Genomic DNA, 18719 nt, shown 5'->3' on the forward strand with positions numbered 1-18719 from the left:
TTTCCAGGATTTTTAAAAATCATCCTCCTATAAAACCAGCTCAGGAAGCTGCTTCCAGAAAGGGCAGGAACTCCAAATGTGAACCAAAAGGTAGGAAAAAAAAAAAAAATCCCCAAAGGCAAGGGAAAAACCTCAAGGGTTAAGAAAAATTAATGAGCCATTAATTAAGACTAAATGTAGGCTTTGGGAGCACTTAAAAGAATGACTCTGATAAACTGAGACTGCTGAAGGCACTGACAAAAGTGAAAAAAATGAAATGCAAATTGATCAGATTTTGGGGAGATCCACCCTGGATTCCATCATCCTCAAAGGCCATGGAAAGAACAGACACCTCCTGTAAATCAGTAATTTGATGCAAATCTCCATCAGCTGTAAATATAAATTCACTTCATTAGTTGAATCACAAACATTCTCTGCTAATTTATTTTTTTTCCCCCTGAAAATCACAGGACTATTTCTGTGATAAAATTTATTTGGCTCCGCACGAACCATTTGCTCTTTAAAGAGATTTTATTTCCCTGTGCCATATGGAGAGAAGAAACGAGGAATCCTCACACTTTAATGGGAAAGAAGCACACCCAGATGAACACCAAGTTAATTACTTCAGAATATGAAAATATTTCCAGCTAAAGGACAACTCCTTTTTTTACACCAATCTCCCAACTTTTCACAGGAAAATAATCTCTCAATACTCTGAGGAGTTTTCTCTTGGGCTCTCCCATCTCCTTGTCTTGCACCACCACAAAATTTTGGAGTTAATGACCAATTTGCTCAAGTTTTGCTATAAAATGTGGCTCTTACACATCTTTTTCTTGGCATTCTTCCTGTGGCTCCCACAGCGTCGCTTCTCGTGCTGCATCCAGACTGAAATGAGGGAGGAAAGGTCATGTTCACCCTCAGAAAATGATGGCAATGGAAGGATTTGGTTTCCTTTTCTCTCAGGAAGTTTTAAGCACTCTGAGGGAGACTGCAGCTCATAAACACTTTTTTGCTTAAAACCTTAGAAGGTGGAGACTGGTAGGAGAAAAATGTCATTTTTAACAGATCGAGGATTTGTTAAAACTTCTAACTGACATTTGCAGCTTCAGAACAAAAGTGCAATTGATAAAGTGAAAGTAATGAAGTGAAATTAAGAAAATTAGGTGAAATTAATGAAATTAAATACAAGAAATCAAAACCTAGGAATACCCACCACTCCATTGTTTCATCATCCCTTGATCTGTCTCAGATTGTGACAAGCCCACTCAAGGTCAAAGAGGATTAGGCAGATGCTCAGAGAGCAACATCCCCTCTGTCCTGCTGCCAAAAGTGAAGGGAGCACCCAAAACCATTTTTTTTAATCCCAAAGCCAAGAGATTTCCACTGCTGGTGCCCCTCTTTGGCCCAGGGAACTCAGCTCCTGGGTGGGGAGGAGCCCTGACAGTCACAGCCAACTTCTGCCCATGCTTATAAAACATAAAAATATATATAATATATGAAATATTAAATAGAAAATACATAAAAATTAAAATATGAAATATAAAATATATAAAAATAAAAATATTAAAATAAAATAATATATAAAATATAAATGTACAAAATATACAAAATATACAAAAATATACAAAAATATACAAAATATACAAAATATAAAATATATAAAATATAAAATATAAAATTAACAGGACAAAAACCCCTCCTGTTTTTCAGAGGAGGCAGCCAAACCTCCAGGAATTCAGAGACTGCCAAAGCTGATGTTACCCCCAGGCAAGATCCAGTGAACATTCCTGCCCTGGGCTGATCCCATGGGAATGGGAAAGGCAGGATCTTCATGGCACTTCATCTCCACAACCAAAATTAAAGCAGATGACTGAAGCTTTAATTTGAATTATCTTTGCTCTGTTTCAGGCTGTGGTTTATCAGTGGAAAAGGAATTGTGATATGGACATGGCTTTTTTTTTTTTTCCCCATTTTAGCTCCCTCATTAAGGCAAAAAAAAAAAAAAAACCACCAAACTCTGCAAATGACAAAACCCCTTGAGACCTGTGAAAATCCCTTTTTGTATTTTCTTAGCAAGGAGCTGAGCTATGTAGATAATCATTAAAAACCACCACTGGCATCCTATTTGAATATTAGATATATAAGCAGAATTAATGAAGAGAGCACACTTTAAAAGCTAATTTATGCCTGAAGGAATAATGAAAATGAGTTTTTCTACCTGGCTCCAGGCATTTGGCTCAGCTGATTCACTCCCAGCTTGTTACTGCCACAGCTCTGTGCTGCTGTGCTGCAGAATAGTATTTTTCCTCCTGAATACAAATAACAAATGTTCCCTGTTACTGCCTTTTGCAAGCACAAAAGAAAACAACCCAACTCATTGAACAGGAAATTGTGACTTTATTAATTTTTTTCTTTTCTTTTTTTTTTTTTTTTTTTTTTTTTGTCTGAGTTTTTTTTTTCTGACCTTTGTTATCAAGAGACAAATGTGTTTTAAAGATGTCTTTTCATCAACCATGGCACAGCTGCCAGACAGGCACTGAGGCACTGGGGAATATCACAACATTTACAAATTTGAGCTAAAAGAGACAACAGAGGAAGGAAACAATGATTCTTCCATTATTCTGCACACGCACTCTGACAGCTCTCACTGTTTTTAAGCCCAAGATCCTCCCAGCAAAGAGAATATTAATGTGTAAATACAACTCTAATTCAGTTTCCAGCACCACAGCAAGTTGCATAAAAAGATTAAACTTCGCCCCAGGGTAAAAATAAAAAGGTTTCAAACAAGTTTTTTTTTTTTGTTTGTTTTGGCTTTTTAACTGAAACCACAGCAAAGACATGAACACTGCATCTGAAATTATTTCAGGCACTGCAAGGCCCAAAGCAAAATCCTAAGTGTCCTGAACTCTCCCAAAAATAATAATTTTGGAATGAGAGGAATAAGAGATCAATTGAGCCTGAAGAATGAAGGTCCAGCCTTGTGACAGGAGAGCTGCTGGCAAAAATCCCAATGCAACAACAATCCGTGTCCCTGACTCAGGAGTGCTTCAAGAAAAAGGACATTTACCTGGAGCCTCAATTCCTGATGCTGCATCTCCAGGTAATTTCTGTAAAAATCCTGCACAAACATCTTCTGCTTTGCCCTCAGCGTTTGAGGTCTGAAAAGGGGAAAAAGAGAAATTAATTCCATTTTTGACAGAGCAGCTGCAAAGGGCAGGACAACCCTCCCAGGATGATGTTCCCAATAATGGGAGAGGAGAGAGAAACTTTTCAGGGGCTCACCAGCAAACAGCCCAGACTGGATTGAGCAGTAAAATAGCAAAGTTTTGTACTTCCAGAAATTAATGAGGATTAATTTGCTTACTTATCTTACTTATCTTTATTTGCAGGTACTATTTTGAAAGAAAAGAATAATCATGGGGAAAAAAAAAATCTCCCATTTTCCACATCTCTCTTCAAATCAAATGGGAGCACAATTAAACCACATGCTGTGTAACTTATGTCCAAAAATTGTTATTTTTACCTCTGGTTCTGACCTTCCCTCAAGAGCAGGAGGAAGGAAATAATCAGGAGTGAAGAATTCTTCAGTCACATCAGGAGGTGAATTAAGGGAACAATGTAATTCCCTAGAATGTCCCTGTGAAAGACATCATCACCTGAGATGATCCCACTCTCTATTAATAAAAAATACATATTTCAGCCAAGAAAAACCACCGAAATTCTGAAATTCTATTTAATTGTTCACTGACTTTCAACCCACTTCCTGCTCCTTGCAGGTTTATAAAACAAAATAACAAAGAAAAAAAAAAGAGGAAGGAGGAGGGGAATTGTTACTCAGATCAGCTCAGGATGCAACACCAGGCTAAACTTTTCCATGGATAAGCAGCTGCCACTAAATTCCCTGGATTTCTGTACATACTCTAGAGAGATTCTCAGCTTGCTGAGGAAGGACTGAACTCTTAGGAATGGATATTCCAGACTCTGCTTGCTCATCTGGTGCTGGGGACTGGCAGCTCCTCCCTAGGATGTCAGAACGGAACAAAATTATTAACTAAAAATAATAAAAAAAATAAAGATGTGAAGTGACTGATCTGAGGCACTGCTGGAATATCAATGAGAGCAGACAGTGACACTAATTGTCTGCCAGGAACACGGAGAAATAATGACATTTAAATGCTCACCTCGTTAATTAATATAAGCAGGGGAACCTTGCCCTGTTCCTCTCTAGAGAACTTTTTCAAAAGCTTTACCCACTGAGCTGCTGCAGAAAAAGCAGCTGTGTGGTGAGACTGGAAGAAATAAAAAGTGTGATAGCACTCTCAAGGCTCTGAAAGCTTTGGGTTTCTCATGCTGATAACAATAATCAGTGGTGATGAAGGTCTCCAAGCTCATTCCCTCCACCTATTAACACCTAATACTCATTTTTATGCCCATCAAGGAGTGACTGACTTGCTCTGAGGGCAAAGCTCTGGAAGCTAAAATGGACAATTCTTGTAAAAAAAAAAAACAAAAAACAAAAAAAATCACAGAAGCTGAAACTGGATTGGAAATGGAAGGAGACAAAAAGAGAAGAGAGCATTTTATTTCTCAGCCTCACCTGTGGAAGTCCTGAGTGCAGGCTCCAGATCACTCTCCCCGGAGTCAGTTCTGTCCTCAGTGCCCAGGTGCCAGGGCTCAGCAGCCTCACCTGGCTGCCACCCACACCTCTGCTGCTCCTGCCTTTGCTGGGGGGTTTCCTTGACACTTTCTGCTTCACTTTCAGACGTGCATTCACTGGCAGGGTAGGGACAGCTGAGCCCCAGCTGACCTGAGGCCACTCTTCTGGCCATTTGCTTGACTTCAGCTATGCAAAAAGAACAAAATTAAACAAAATTACCACTTCACACCACAGGATCCGGGCCTTCAAAGCATCCCCTGTGTTTCACTGTGCCTGCAGACTTGGAAATGCTAAGGTTAGAGCTGGCAGCACCATGAAAAGAGCTAAACACTTGCTTTTATTTTAAATAAAGCTTTAAACCTGCATAAATTCTCACGGACAAGTCTCTGCAGGAACAGTTTGGTTCTCTATTATCCATGCCCGTGCTGCCATCCACTGGGCACTGCCATCCCTGCCCTTCCTGAATCCACACCCTGTCCAAAAGCAGGCTAGAAATCCCCTCAGCTCCAGAAACCAAACCACCTCAACGTGCCTGGGATTATTTTGTGCCCAGAATGTGCAAGACACAGGATCCCACTCACTTGGGTTCCATCCAAGAACAGCCTCACAGAGCTTCAGTAATTAAGGCACAGAGACCTTTCCTTGTGTGCTGAGTTTAATGCACTGCACTGCAGCCAGATTTCTGATATTAATGCTGATTTAACACTGATTTACCACTGATTTACCACTGATTTACTCACTCCTCCATCCCGACTGCATCACCCTCCTCTTCTCACTGGTTTTTTGGCTGCAGAATTCCACCCTTGGTTTTGAATGGCACCTGCAATCAATGATCATGAAATGCACAAACTATTTTAGAGCCTGAGCATATTGTGTCAAGTATTCCCCAGCCAGGAAAAGGCTCCAAGTTGTTTTAACATTAATTAGAGCACGTGTGCTCTCAGCCTTTTAACAACCCAGCAGAACCAGCAGATTGAGCTGCCAGGAGCTTGCAGAGCACAGACCTTTTTATTATTTTATTATTAGATTACTTTTATTGTTTATTTTTGTTATTATTATTTAGGTCTATTCTAGATTAACCAGACAAGCTGTACATTCAACTCTGCATCTCAGAGCTGTCAGCTGCCTCCAGATGCTGCAGCTCCAAAAACACACCATGGGTGATGTGGGCATTGTTTTATTGATCACAATTTCAGACCTGGACAATGACTCTCCCACCAGAGTTCACTCCCTGACCTTCATTGACCATGAAATATTTCTGTTCTAACCTTTACCAACAGGTCTTTCTGATCCAAATGGATCATGGATTAATTTTAAAACTGCAGCAGTTTTTCTGATTTGACCAAATACTGAAAGAAGTGTCTGTCCCCCTCTTTTCCAACATGAATCTGCACAAGTTTTGCCAGGTAATTTCAATATGTGCTTTCCATTCCTGCTTAAAAACACAAAGAGATAACATTAAAAAGTATTTCTGCTGGGAACTGAAGGAGGCTGTGCCCAGAGAGAGAACCTTTATTCACAGCTTCCCTGATTGCTCTCCTCAGACCCTGGTACAGTTTTGGACCACTGACCTCCATCCCAGAGGCATGTGAAATCATTTTTAACAGCACTCCTTAACACCAAGTGCCCTGTCACAGCAGCTCTGCAGCTGACAATGACTCACAGCAGGCTCCTCTCTGCACAGATGGCTTCTGCCATGCTGAGGAACATTTAATGCCAGCCTTGATCCTGATGTGCCTCCTCTGACAGAGCCTCTTCTCCAGATGAACCTGTCAGAATTAACTCTTCTATGAATAAGATCAAAACTCACCACTTCTCCTCTTCCCTTCTCGCTGCAGGATGTGAATCAGCTCCTCTCTGACACTGCAAGTTCAGCTTCTGGCATCTTGCAGCCACGTGTGGGAGGAAATGCTGAAATGAGTCCAACAAGCCATGATTCAGCACACACTGGGCATCCTGCTAATTGCTGCCTGAGCTGGCACCTCAGAACAGGACAGCACAAACTTTATTCCCTGAGTTTTATTTTAGCTGCTCTGCTCAGGACAAAAGATGACAACTCCAGCAAAAACTCTGCCCTGGATTTATAGCAGGTTTCAGGTGCAGGCAGGCAATCAAAACATGCCATCAAAACATGCAGCTGCCAGGGGGATGAGTGGACCTGAATGACTCAAGATTATCCTCACAGGAGAGATGTAATTGAATTTCCCTCTTTCTCTTTGGTCCGTGTATTTAATAATTAAAGTGATCCAGAAGCTCTTCCCAATAACAGCTTAGGCCTCAACACAAACAGTAACATTTCTCCACTGGCCTTTTCCCTGAGATTCCCATCTCCATTTCAGTGCAGGACTTGGATTTTAACCCCACCCTGAGCCACTGGATCAGTATTGTCCTGGCAGGACTGGAGAGCAAGAGGAAATAATTCAATTGCACTGCTGAGCTGTCTTCATTCCTGTATCTAATGCACATTTGAAAGGACAGACTCATCCCTCCTCTTGGACACCACCCATCCCTGTGTCTCTTTGCCTGCTAAAGAACACAGAAATGATAACCAGGCCCCTGCTCAACACTTTACCTCCTGGTTTGGGCTCACTTCATCATCCAGCCCTTTGCCCACGCTGCAGCCCGGATCACGATGGGTGGTTGCAATTTTTCTCTTCCACTTCTCATTCTGAATTGCCTCTCTTTCCTTGGGAACAGCCTGGAGGCTGTCTCTGCCTGGTGCCTGACACGTTATTGGTGGTGGGATGTAGTCCCTGGATGGTGGAGCCACAGCCTGGTGTAAAAAAATATCAACTCCAGAAAAAGCCTTCTTGGTGTTTTGGGAAGGAGCATCAGACCCATCCCAGTGTCTTCCCTGAGAACTTTCCTTAGGAAGCAGATCCATCCTGACTTCCTGGAGCAGCCTCTTCTGCTTTGCCATGGCCTTCAGCCTGTCCAGCTTCTCCTCTGTCCTGCTCAGGGAATCCCCTGCCTGCTGCAGCAAGCTCTGCATGATCTTGAGGTTCAGGACGCATCTGCTGATGTGCTGCTCGCTCTGGGAGGGGCTGCTCAGCCTCCTGCCAGCATCTCCCCTCACCTGGGACAGCCCAGAGGCTTCTCTCACCCTCTCCTCTTCATCCTCCTCCTCCTCTTCTTCCAGCTCCAATTCCTCCTCCTCTCCAGTGAACTCTGTGCTGGAGCCTGAGGATTCCCCTTCCTCCTCACCCTCCCACGGGCTCTGATCTTCCTTTTGCTGCCTTTGTGTATCCTTCAGAGCCTGGCCTGAGCCAGGTCCTCCTTCCAGGAAGTCCTGGGGACCTTCTGGATAGCTGGCCAGGATTTCATTTATTTCAAAGCTGCACAGGCTCCCATCCACATCACTCTCACTGGAGGGAGAAGCTCCTGTCTGGAGTTCAGAGGAGACTTCGGGACTTCTGTCCTGCACAGGGGGCTCTGCACTGGCTGCTGCCTCCTGCACCACCCCAGCACTGCTCTCCCTGGGGAAAACAGAGTCCTTGGGGGCAGAAAAACCACCTGAAAAATTCAATTTGAAACATTAAATCATTTCTCCAGAAACCCGACAGCCGTGCTGCTTTTGCACGTTGAGGACAATGAGTTTTGGAGATTTAGAAATTCCACGAGCAGCATTTGGCACCTCCTGAACAAAACAGATTTAGACTCCTGAGTCTACACTAACAATGAAGTGGCAGCTAAAATCCAAAGCCAGCTGCTTCCTATCTTCAACCTACATCATAAAATCTGTGAGTGCTCCCATTTGAATGATTTCTGCCAGACTGCTGTGGACTGAGGAACACATGAAGGACACCTCACTCCAAGAAACTCACCAGCCTTGCTCGTCTCTTTTCCCTGGAATTCCACTGTTCTCTTCTGGAAGCTAAAAGCTGATGCCCAGCAGATGTTCACATCTGCAAGAAGAGCAGATCTCTGTGCTTTGGGGCCACTCTCAGATTTAACCAAGTCCTGTAAAACAAAACAAAACAAAAGGAATAAAACACAAAATTGTATTTGTCAGTTCTGTGTCCCTGCCTGCTCTTCTGAGGGGGTTCAGCTCCCTGAGCAGAACACTGAGTGCTGGATCACTTCCTCTAGATTTAAGCAGGATCTGAATGGACACAGAATATCCATCAAAATCCAGAATGCTGGAAATCACCTTCAGGTCGTTTTTCAGGATATATTGAATATCCTGAAGCTTCATGGAGCGGTTCCTCTGTTTGGGCTCCAGCCCTGACTTGACAACATCATAATAGAGCAGGGGGAGCCTGACATCTGCTTCCAGCTGCTCCCCTGAAAGGATGAGCTGCTTAACAGCTGAGTCTTCCACACCTTTCCAGGGAAGGCTCTCTGCAAGACACAAGTACAGATTTTAAGTCCCCAGCTGTACATTAATATTAATTAAAAAAAAATTACATCATTCCCTGATGTAATAATTTTTTAAATGTGATAAAATAAAATGTTATAAAATAAAATTTTAAAAAATCACATTACTCCCTGTCCATTCCGTATTTTACAACTAAAAACAAGCACTGGCATCTCCTCCCTGTTTCCAACAGAGGATGCTTTCAAGGGAACTGACAGAAATATCTAGAGGAGAGTGACACTGCAAACAACCCTGCACTGGATTCTTCATTGGGATTAATTTTTAGGGTAATTGTTTATCCCATTTCACTGTCAGAATAGTCAAAGTGAATGCAGAACAGACATTATCTGTAATAACAGCTACAATACATGACAATAACAGAGTAACATTAACTTATCTCTAACTTATCACAGAGATCAAAAACATAAAAGCTGCACAAGCTTGTTTTGAACACTGAAAAGACTTAATTGAATGTTTTGCTGTGCTGGTAGGAAGAAGAAAAATAAACAGCAGAAAACCACTGTGTTTCTCCAATACCCACCATTAATTTCATCCCTTAGCCACACAATTTTAAGTTTTCTGATCACATTTTACAGCAGTCCCCAGTAATCTTTGTTATTGTCATTAATATTTGGGGTTTTTTGCCTGGTTTATGTTTTAAGTTAAACCATCCCAGCCCAAATCTGTGCACTCACCTGTCAGGGCCTCCTGCAGCACTGCACAGAAGCTGTACACATCAGATTTGACTGTGCCAGGTTTCCCCAGGATTATTTCAGGGGAGCTCCAGCGGAACAGCTGGGCTGGGACAGGAATTCGGGTCAGGTCACTGTGCTCTCCACTGTCCTTGCTGCAAAAAGGGGAAACAACTGTAAATCAGGACTACAGCACACTCAACTACAAGGTTTATATTTAGGAAAGAAACACCTGAGTGTGCTTAAAGTTTAGTACATAAAAGTTTCAGGGAATGTCTGCAAATAGGAATGTGCAGTAAATGTCTGGGGAAAGCAAAAACTCCTTTAACGACTTTGCAACAAAAAGAACTAAAAAAGAAAAGCTGAACTTTCCCCAACAGGAGCTTTCCAAACAACCATGGATAAAACACAGGAAGCCTGTAAAGAAAAAAAAAAATTCCAATGTGTCTAGGGGATAATTTCAGTAATAATTCACTGAGATGAAAAGAAATCCTCTTTATCCCACCAGTGTCACTGAATTAAGCACCAGTCTAACGAGAGGTGCTGGATGTTCCACCCCCCATTTGACAGCAACCCTGAGGAAGTTTTTCACCTCTGGATCAGGTACTCCAGGTTGCAGAGCTTGCCCTCCCCTGAGGACACGATCTGGATGGCAAAGGAGGAGAGGGAGCGGTGGATGAAGCCCCGGGAGTGCAGGAAACGCAGAGCGTCGAGGATCTGCAGCAGAACGTGCACAAGGGTCTCTGTCTGCAGCACTGGGAACTCTGCACGCTGCAATGGAAGAGAATAGAATAGACCAGAATATACAATAATATAATATACAATAATATATAATAATATAATAGACAATAATATACAATAATATAATATAACATACAATAATATAATATAATATACTATAATATACTATAATATACTATAATATACTATAATATACTATACTATAATATAATGTAATGTAATATAATATAATATAATATAATATAATATAATATAATATAGTATAATATAATATAACATAATATACCATAACATAACATAATATAACATAACATAACATAACATAACATAACATAACATAACATAACATAATATAACATAACATAATATATATTATAATTATATTATAGTATACATAAGATGTAATTATATTCTTATATTCTTGTATTATATAATTATATTATATTATTATATAATGTATATAATATAAAATATATTATATAATAGCTATCACATTATTATATAATATATAACGATATTTTATTATAATATATAATATATAATATATAATATATAATATATAATATTAGAATATATTATATATTATAGATATTATTATATATCTATAATATAATAATATATTATAGATATTATTATATATATTATTTTATATTATATAATTTAAATATATAGTGTATAATAATGTATAATGTATAATAATATATGTTATACATATATAATGTATATATAATGATGTATGTATATAATATATATGTATAATAATATATATTATAAAAATATAATATATATTACATATATAAAGTATAAAATATATATGTTATATATATTTAATATGTCATATATATTAAATATATATCTTTTATATGTATATATAATTATATTATAATAATATAATTAAATAAATTTAGTAAAACAACGCCAAAAGCACCCAATTTACATGGCAGGCCTCTAAACTTGAGGTGAGAGAAAGTTATTGTTATTTCTTAGGGTTGTTATTTGGTGGAGAAGGCAGCAAACGTGAAATTTATTGGAGGAAAAAGAGGAAATTTGTCTATTTGTTCTCAATGCCAAACCAAGTAACAACAACTTAAAAAGAAGAGGAAAATATCAAATGACAACAGTAAAACACAGATTTACATTTTAAAGAATTGATTATTTTTTTTTTAATTATTAAATTTAAATTTAAAAAATAATTTTTATTAATTTAAAAATTATTAAATTTTAATTTGAATTAATTCAACTAAAATTTTAAAAATTTAAAATTGATTTTTGAAATAGGAAAAAGAACCAGAAACTCAGATTCAGACTGAGGATTTTGTCTTTTTGAGGGAAGATGTTAGTCACTAAACTTCGGATTAATTATCATTTAAAACGGAAGCATTGCAGTTACCCTTTCATGGAGGATGCTGTAGAGAGAGCCAAAGTGAACCCTCTCATAAACCAAACGAGTTTTCTCCAGGTCACAGGACAGACAAACAGACATCAGCTGCAGCAAGTGAGGGTGCCGGAGCTTGCTGCAAAGGGAGAGGAAAAATCAAATTTGCAGGGCAAATCTGAGCTGAGAAGAAGCAAAGTCCTGCCCTGCTCAGCGTTTTTAGCAATATGACATCAGAGTTGGGTTTTCACTGGAACACATTTCAGTGTAAATGCATTTTTTAAACTGAAATACTCAATTTTAAAAGATCAGGAGTGGGAAGAAAATCTGTATTTCTGATCTAGAAGTGCAACCCCAGCCTAACACTCCTGAGAGGTAAATCCCATTCCCTCTCGGGGTTCTGTGCTCAAGATGACCCCGAGATGGTAAAAAGTCTTTTCCTCCCAGCCCCGCAGCCAAACAAGTCCAGATGTGTCGGTTTTGCTTTGTTTATTTTCTCTCATCTATAACATTCTTTCTCTGACCTGCTGAGCTCTGTCTAGCAAGTCAAATCGTGGCGTTCTCTCTGCCCTCTGGGGCAGTGTTTACATTTTATACCATGAACCACGTGTGCTTTATTTACAATTAATTCCCAATACCCATCACCTGTGTTGGACAGGTTGTCTCTACTCTAAACCAATAAAAAGTGTCACCATCACAGTGAAAAGTAGGGGACAAGAAGGACAAGACAACGCCCAAATTCCTCCATCTTGCCTCCTGAACCCCATTCTAAAAACCCCCAAAATTCTACTTTTTCACCCTGCGTTACATTAACTCAAACTCTTGTGACCTGTAAATCTTCACACAAAGTTGGCAGTTTTTTCCACGGGCTAAAATGGAAGCCACAGGTGTTTTTGACTTTGTGCCAAGGTCTCTGAGCCCCTGCCAGGGTCTGGAGGCAGCCAGGGCAGCCAGAGGGATGTGCTGGGTTCCCACAATTCCCCTGATGATAGTAAAAGGGTTTTACAATCATGGGGATTTGGGGAGTTAGGAGGAGGAGGAAAGTTAGGCTTAGGCCCTGGGAAAATACCCTGGGAAAGTATCGGCCTTGTCCTTGCTAAAGCTGCACCTGTGCAGCCAGTATATGATAAATGGTATAATTGTTAGATATGATGATTGTTTAGTAATTAGATATAATTACTGTTTAATCATAAGAATAATCATGAGAAACTGTGGCCAGGGGCTTGAGAAAGACCACGAGAAACTCAACGTATACAACAGGCCAACAGAAGTTTAATAATTAATATGTAAGTTCTTTAACGACAGAACATAAAATATGTTCAGCTCGAAAGCGGAGTCAGATTTGGGTCTGCACTGTCACCCTGGTTATCAAGAGTTCTCTAAAGCCTTCTGAGTTTACATTCTTGTAGAGAACTTTCTCACACAACTTTCTGTAAACAACCTATTGTTTTGCATTCTTTCATAGAGGCGGAGAAATTTGATGTACAGGTAGTTTGTCCAGTGTCGTTGGAGAGGTGGCACGTTCACCCTCCAATCCACTGGCACCTTTGGAGAACTATAAAAGATTGGAGTCAGAGAAAATAAAGTAGTCTCTTCATCGTGACCAAAGCTGTGGTGCGTCGTTTTTTGCTTGTGTCATTTGGTAACACTGCACCCCCGATTCCCAGAGCTCTTCAACGAAAGCACCTGCACAGGATCACATCCTGTGAGGCCGGCAGGGAGATAAACCCCATCCCTCCCGTGCCCCAGGGCTCCTGTCCCACCTGCTGTGCTCCTGCTCTGCCAGGAGGAGGTCGGCCAGGCGCAGCTCCCAGCTGCTCGGCTGGGGCTGGATGCTCAGCTCCTTCACCGTCACCCGGCTGCCTCCCCACATCAGGCTGCAAAGAACAAGAGCAGCTTGGGCCAGATGCTTCCAGCTGTGTTTTCCCTCCTTTTTTTTTTTTTTTTTTTTTTTTTCCCCGAAGTTATGTGGTTATTTACCGAGAATTTTGTGATTCTCGCCAAGCTCTGGTGCTGCCTCCCACTGTCAGCAATTCCAATTTTTGCTCTTTTAAATTGGGAATAAACTCGCCCTGCTGAAGGCTGATGGAGCAGGGAAGGTTCCCTGCCCAAAATCCCACCCCTTCCACAAGGAATTCCCTTCAGCAAAGGCCATCAGTGACACAAATCAAAGTTTTGGGGAGATTAAATCACCAATTTGTCAATTCTCTGGCTGCCTCTCAGACACAACCACTTGCTTAACACACAGTAATTAGACAATACGATATTTAAAAAATTATTTTTAATAATTACAAAATTATTGCAATTTGTAATGGCAATATTTAAATTAAAATAATTACAATATTTATTTAATTAAATTTTTGTTTTATTTAATAAATTTACATTAATAACAATATTTACATAAATTTATTTGTTTCATTTATTCAATTACCTTATTTGTAATTCCAATATTTTATTTAATATATGTAAAATATAAATTGACTGAATATTGTTTATATATAAATATAAATAATTATTATATGTATTTATGATAGATATTATAATTATTACATATAATAATTATATATAGTAATATATTATATGTTATAATATATATTATATATAATATATATCATATATATTATGTATTATAATATATAAAATATATGATATATAATATATATCATATATTATATATAATAATTATTATATATTTAATATATAATATTTTAATATATTACAATATAGATAATAGAATAGAATATGATATAATAGAATATGATATAGAATATGATATAATAGAATATGATATAATATGATATAATATGATATAATATAATATAATATAATATATTTAATATAATATATTTAATATAATATTACAGCATTTAACATAATATATTGTAATATATTATATTATAAATCAGCGAGCTCAGCTCCCCCCATGGTCTGTGTCTAGGAGAGGCTTGGGCTTGCTTTTACTTTTGCTTTTGGTTATTAGTTAGTTTAGCTAAGCAGTCCAATTTTTACCCTGGACTGTTTCTTTTTTCCCTTCCCTTTCCCTTTCCTGAATATCATCTGAACCTGCTCTAGACCTAAACCTGAAAAACATCAAGGAACACCAAGAGTCTACATTTTGTGACCTGCAGCAGCCATCCCCAGCGCCGGAGACTGATAACTAAACAACCACTCCCAGAAGAGACTTTCTAAATTTGTCATCTCTTCAGAACAGTAAAAAAGTTTTGTCATCTGGTGTTATTTTTTTTTTTTTTTTGTATTAGAGAGTGTTTTTACTTGTTAAATAAACAAGTTTTTTCCATTTCTCTCTAAAAAAAATCCTTCCCAAACCAAGTAAAAAAAGAGCCGTAAGGAGTTTGCTTTCTAGAGGCTCCTTCCAGAGGTCCTCAAACTCTCCCCAAGTTTTGCCCTAAACTAAGACAAGCGATTTGCAACAGACACAAAGAGGGGCTAAAAACCTCTTTAACTCCACTCACTTGGTCATGGTCATGTAGGGCCCCACGCGGTAAGAAAACGCAGGCTCATCGTCAGCCTGAAGCACATCTTTGTCCCCGATAATTGGGAGGGAGGCCAGGTAGCCCAGGTGGCCACTGCCCGCCAGGTGGAACTGAAAGAGGAAAATGCAACAGCTCCCCAAATCCAGCCAGCTCATCACCAAGCTGAGCGCCAGGAAATCTGAAAAATCACTGCCAAAATCTGAATTTCCCACCGCAGCTGGAACAGGGAAAGCAGAACCAGTCCTTAGGAGCTGCCAGAGGTGAATTGAGCGGGAATTTCTGCTGTTCCAGCCACCAAAGGAAGGACTGAGTATTTGTGCTCTTCGTGGGTTCTTCCCCCCATCTTTTCAGCAGAAATAAGAATGTACTAAAGGTTAAAAAGTTAAAAATAAGAATGCACTGAAAGTTTAAAATAAGAATGCGCTAAAAGTTAAAAATAAGAATGCACCAAAAGTTAAAAAGTTAAAAATAAGAATGCACCAAAAGTTAAAAAGTTAAAAATAAGAATGCACTAAAAGTTGAAAAGTTAAAAATAAGAATTCACTAAAAGTTGAAAAGTTAAAAAGTAAGAATGCACTAAAAGTTAAAACTAAGAATGCACTAAAGGTTAAAAAGTTAAAAATAAGAATGCACTAGAAGTTGAAAAGTTAAAAATAAGAATGCACTAAAGGTTAAAAATTTAAAAGAATGCACTAAAAGTTGAAAAGTTAAAACTAAGAACGCACTAGAAGTTTAAAAGTTAACAATAAGAATGCACTAGAAGTTGAAAAGTTAAACATAAGAATGCATGAAAAGTTAAAAGTTAAAAACAAGAATTCACTAAAAGTTAAAAATAAGAATGCACTAAAAGTTGAAAAGTTAAAACTAAGAATGCTCTAAAGGTTAAAAAGTTAAAATAAGAACGCACTAAAGGTTAAAAAGTTAAAAATAAGAATGCACTAAAAGTTTAAAAGTTAAAAATAAAAATGCACTAAAAGTTGAAAAGTTAAAAACAAGAATGCACTAAAAGTTTAAAAGTTAAAAATAAGAATTAACTAAAAGTTAAAAATAAGAATGCACTAAAAGTTAAAAAGTTAAAAATAAGAATGCACTAAAGTTTAAAAGTAAAAAATAAGAATTCACTAAAAGTTAAAAATAAGAATACACTAGAAGTTAAAAAGTTAAAAACAAGAATGCACTAAGTTAAAAAGTTAAAAATAAGAATGCACTAAAAGTTTAAAAGTTAAAAACAAGAATGCACTAAGTTAAAAAGTTAAAAATAAGAATACACTAGAAGTTAGAAAGTTAAAAATAAGAATTCAGTAAAAGTTAAAAATAAGAATACACTAGAAGTTAAAAAGTTAAAAATAAGAATTCACTAAAAGTTAAAAATAAGAATACACTAGAAGTTAAAAAGTTAAAAACAAGAATGCACTAAGTTAAAACCAGCACTGATAATTACTGTGAGGAACAGGGATTCTGGGAAGAACGTTCTAATGTCATTAGCAAATCCCTCCCCACAGCTCCTTACCTTCCCAAAACCAAAGCTGTAAATGTTCTTGGCCACACTGGCTCGTCCTTTCAGTTTTTGCAATTTACCCAGAGGACTCTCAGCGTTTCTAAATACCAAAACCAAAAGCAATAAAAGCAATTTATTTACTCCAAGGCTTGGATACAGAGAGAGAAGGAAAAAAAAAAAAGCAGAATTTCTGCCAGAAGCCTGCATTTGACTGGTCCCACGCATCTAATGCGAACGTCAAAATTCCAAATTATTGTGCAGCTCATTAAAACTTTTTAGATGCACTTTTATGATATGTATTTATTTATTTAAAGCAAAATAACCCATAAATATACATACACACACAAGGTATATCCTGCACTGCTTTTTTGTTCACAAGTCTGGATTTTTCCCAACGTGTATCTGACACAAAAACTCCTGAACCAGTTGGGAACACCCCAAAAAAACATCTGCAGGGACCTTAAAAAGTCAAAAACCAAACTATTTCCTGCTACCACTTTAATGCTACTAAAATCCAGTGCTTTTAATGCTGGTTTCAAGAGCTTAATTAATAAAGCTTGTCTTAATTTAATGGTCTTAAATGTCTTAATATAGATATCTGTATTAAATATCTTAATACAGATATTTCATTTAATTGTCTTAAATATCTTAATACAGATATTTACCACTACCAAGTTTCTATTTAGAACCGCCACAACAGAAATAAAATTAACCAAAGTGGATTTAATCTGCTATTGTCAGAAAGATAGAAACACCTGCTAATTTGAAATTATAATATATAAAAATGTATAAATTATATATAAAATATATATAAAAGTTATAAATATCTAATATAAATACATAATATATATTATATTATATAATTATATAATTATGTATATAATATTAAAATAATGCTATAATATAATATAGTTATATATCATAATATAGTTCTATAATCATTATATATATTAATAATTCTATAATATAAATATATAATTACATATAATTTTATCTATGTAATACAATTATATATCAATATATTATATACTCATATATAATATCTAAATATATTATATATATTATATATAATATATGTAATTTTATATATATTATATAAATATATAATTATATAAATTATGATTAGATAAAAATATATATAAAAATTAGAATTATAACATATAATTATAAATATTTTTACTTTAAAATAACAGAAAATGGAGGTAAAATCTCTAGTTACCCTTGGACAAGGGCACCAAACCTCGAGGGGCTGCAGATCAAGGCCTTTGAGGAGCCAACTCTCCTGAGCAGATCAGAGGGAAGATTCCAAATGGCAGCCTGCATGTGCAGCGTGCACTGCTGGATGAATTCCAGCATCTGGGCAGGAGGAGGGGGAAAAACAACAAAAACAGAGCTTCAGAAGGAAAAGGAGAAGCATTTTATATTTGTGAATTAAATTTAAAATATTAAAATATTTTAATTGTTGTTGTTGTTGTTGCTGTTGTATTTAAATATTTACATTTTAAATATTAAAATATTAAAAATATTTAATTGGTGACTTTTAAATCCATCAATCTGGACTATTGGTCACACACTGGATGAATTCCAGCATCTGGGCAGGAGGAGGGGAAAAAACAACAAAAACAGAGCTTCTGAAGAAAAAGAAGAAGCATTTTAAATTTGTGAATTAAATTTAAAATATTAAAATATTTTTGTTGTTGTTGCTGTTATATTTAAATATTTAAATTTTAAATATTAAAATATTTAAAAGATTAAATTGATGACTTTTAAATCCATCAATCTGGACTACTGGAGTAATAACGGGTCACTCGCAATATCAAAATGGGCACTTTGAGAGAGGCGTTAAAGGGAAAACCAACTGAAGGAAAATGGAACAAAAGCTGGCTTCAAGCAGGCGACAACACTGGAAAGTTCAGCCACAGGAAA

General features: G+C 37.3%; 1 protein-coding gene across 7 annotated transcripts in view; it reads right to left on the minus strand.

The window, feature by feature from the left end:
* TEX14 (testis expressed 14, intercellular bridge forming factor) overlaps positions 1-18719 on the minus strand; it is a 34874-nt gene that overhangs the window by 8810 nt on the left and 7345 nt on the right. For 6 of the 7 annotated variants that reach the window (XM_053995533.1, XM_053995535.1, XM_053995531.1 and 3 more), the window contains exons 4-21: positions 18013-18149; positions 16806-16893; positions 15275-15405; positions 13565-13678; positions 11817-11940; positions 10278-10456; positions 9689-9840; positions 8787-8977; positions 8461-8596; positions 7209-8149; positions 6447-6547; positions 5377-5456; positions 4577-4822; positions 3899-3999; positions 3503-3616; positions 3047-3137; positions 2198-2288; positions 802-864 (exon numbers count right to left, since the gene is read on the minus strand). In XM_053995533.1, coding sequence (XP_053851508.1) covers positions 802-864; positions 2198-2288; positions 3047-3137; positions 3503-3616; positions 3899-3999; positions 4577-4822; positions 5377-5456; positions 6447-6547; positions 7209-8149; positions 8461-8596; positions 8787-8977; positions 9689-9840; positions 10278-10456; positions 11817-11940; positions 13565-13678; positions 15275-15405; positions 16806-16893; positions 18013-18149 — 3080 coding nt within the window. The remainder of the gene's footprint in view (positions 1-801; positions 865-2197; positions 2289-3046; positions 3138-3502; positions 3617-3898; positions 4000-4576; positions 4823-5376; positions 5457-6446; positions 6548-7208; positions 8150-8460; positions 8597-8786; positions 8978-9688; positions 9841-10277; positions 10457-11816; positions 11941-13564; positions 13679-15274; positions 15406-16805; positions 16894-18012; positions 18150-18719) is intronic. The other variant, XM_053995530.1, reaches the window with a different exon arrangement.

This window comes from Vidua macroura, chromosome 20 (genome assembly GCF_024509145.1).
Source record: "Vidua macroura isolate BioBank_ID:100142 chromosome 20, ASM2450914v1, whole genome shotgun sequence".
Lineage (NCBI taxonomy): Eukaryota > Metazoa > Chordata > Aves > Passeriformes > Viduidae > Vidua > Vidua macroura.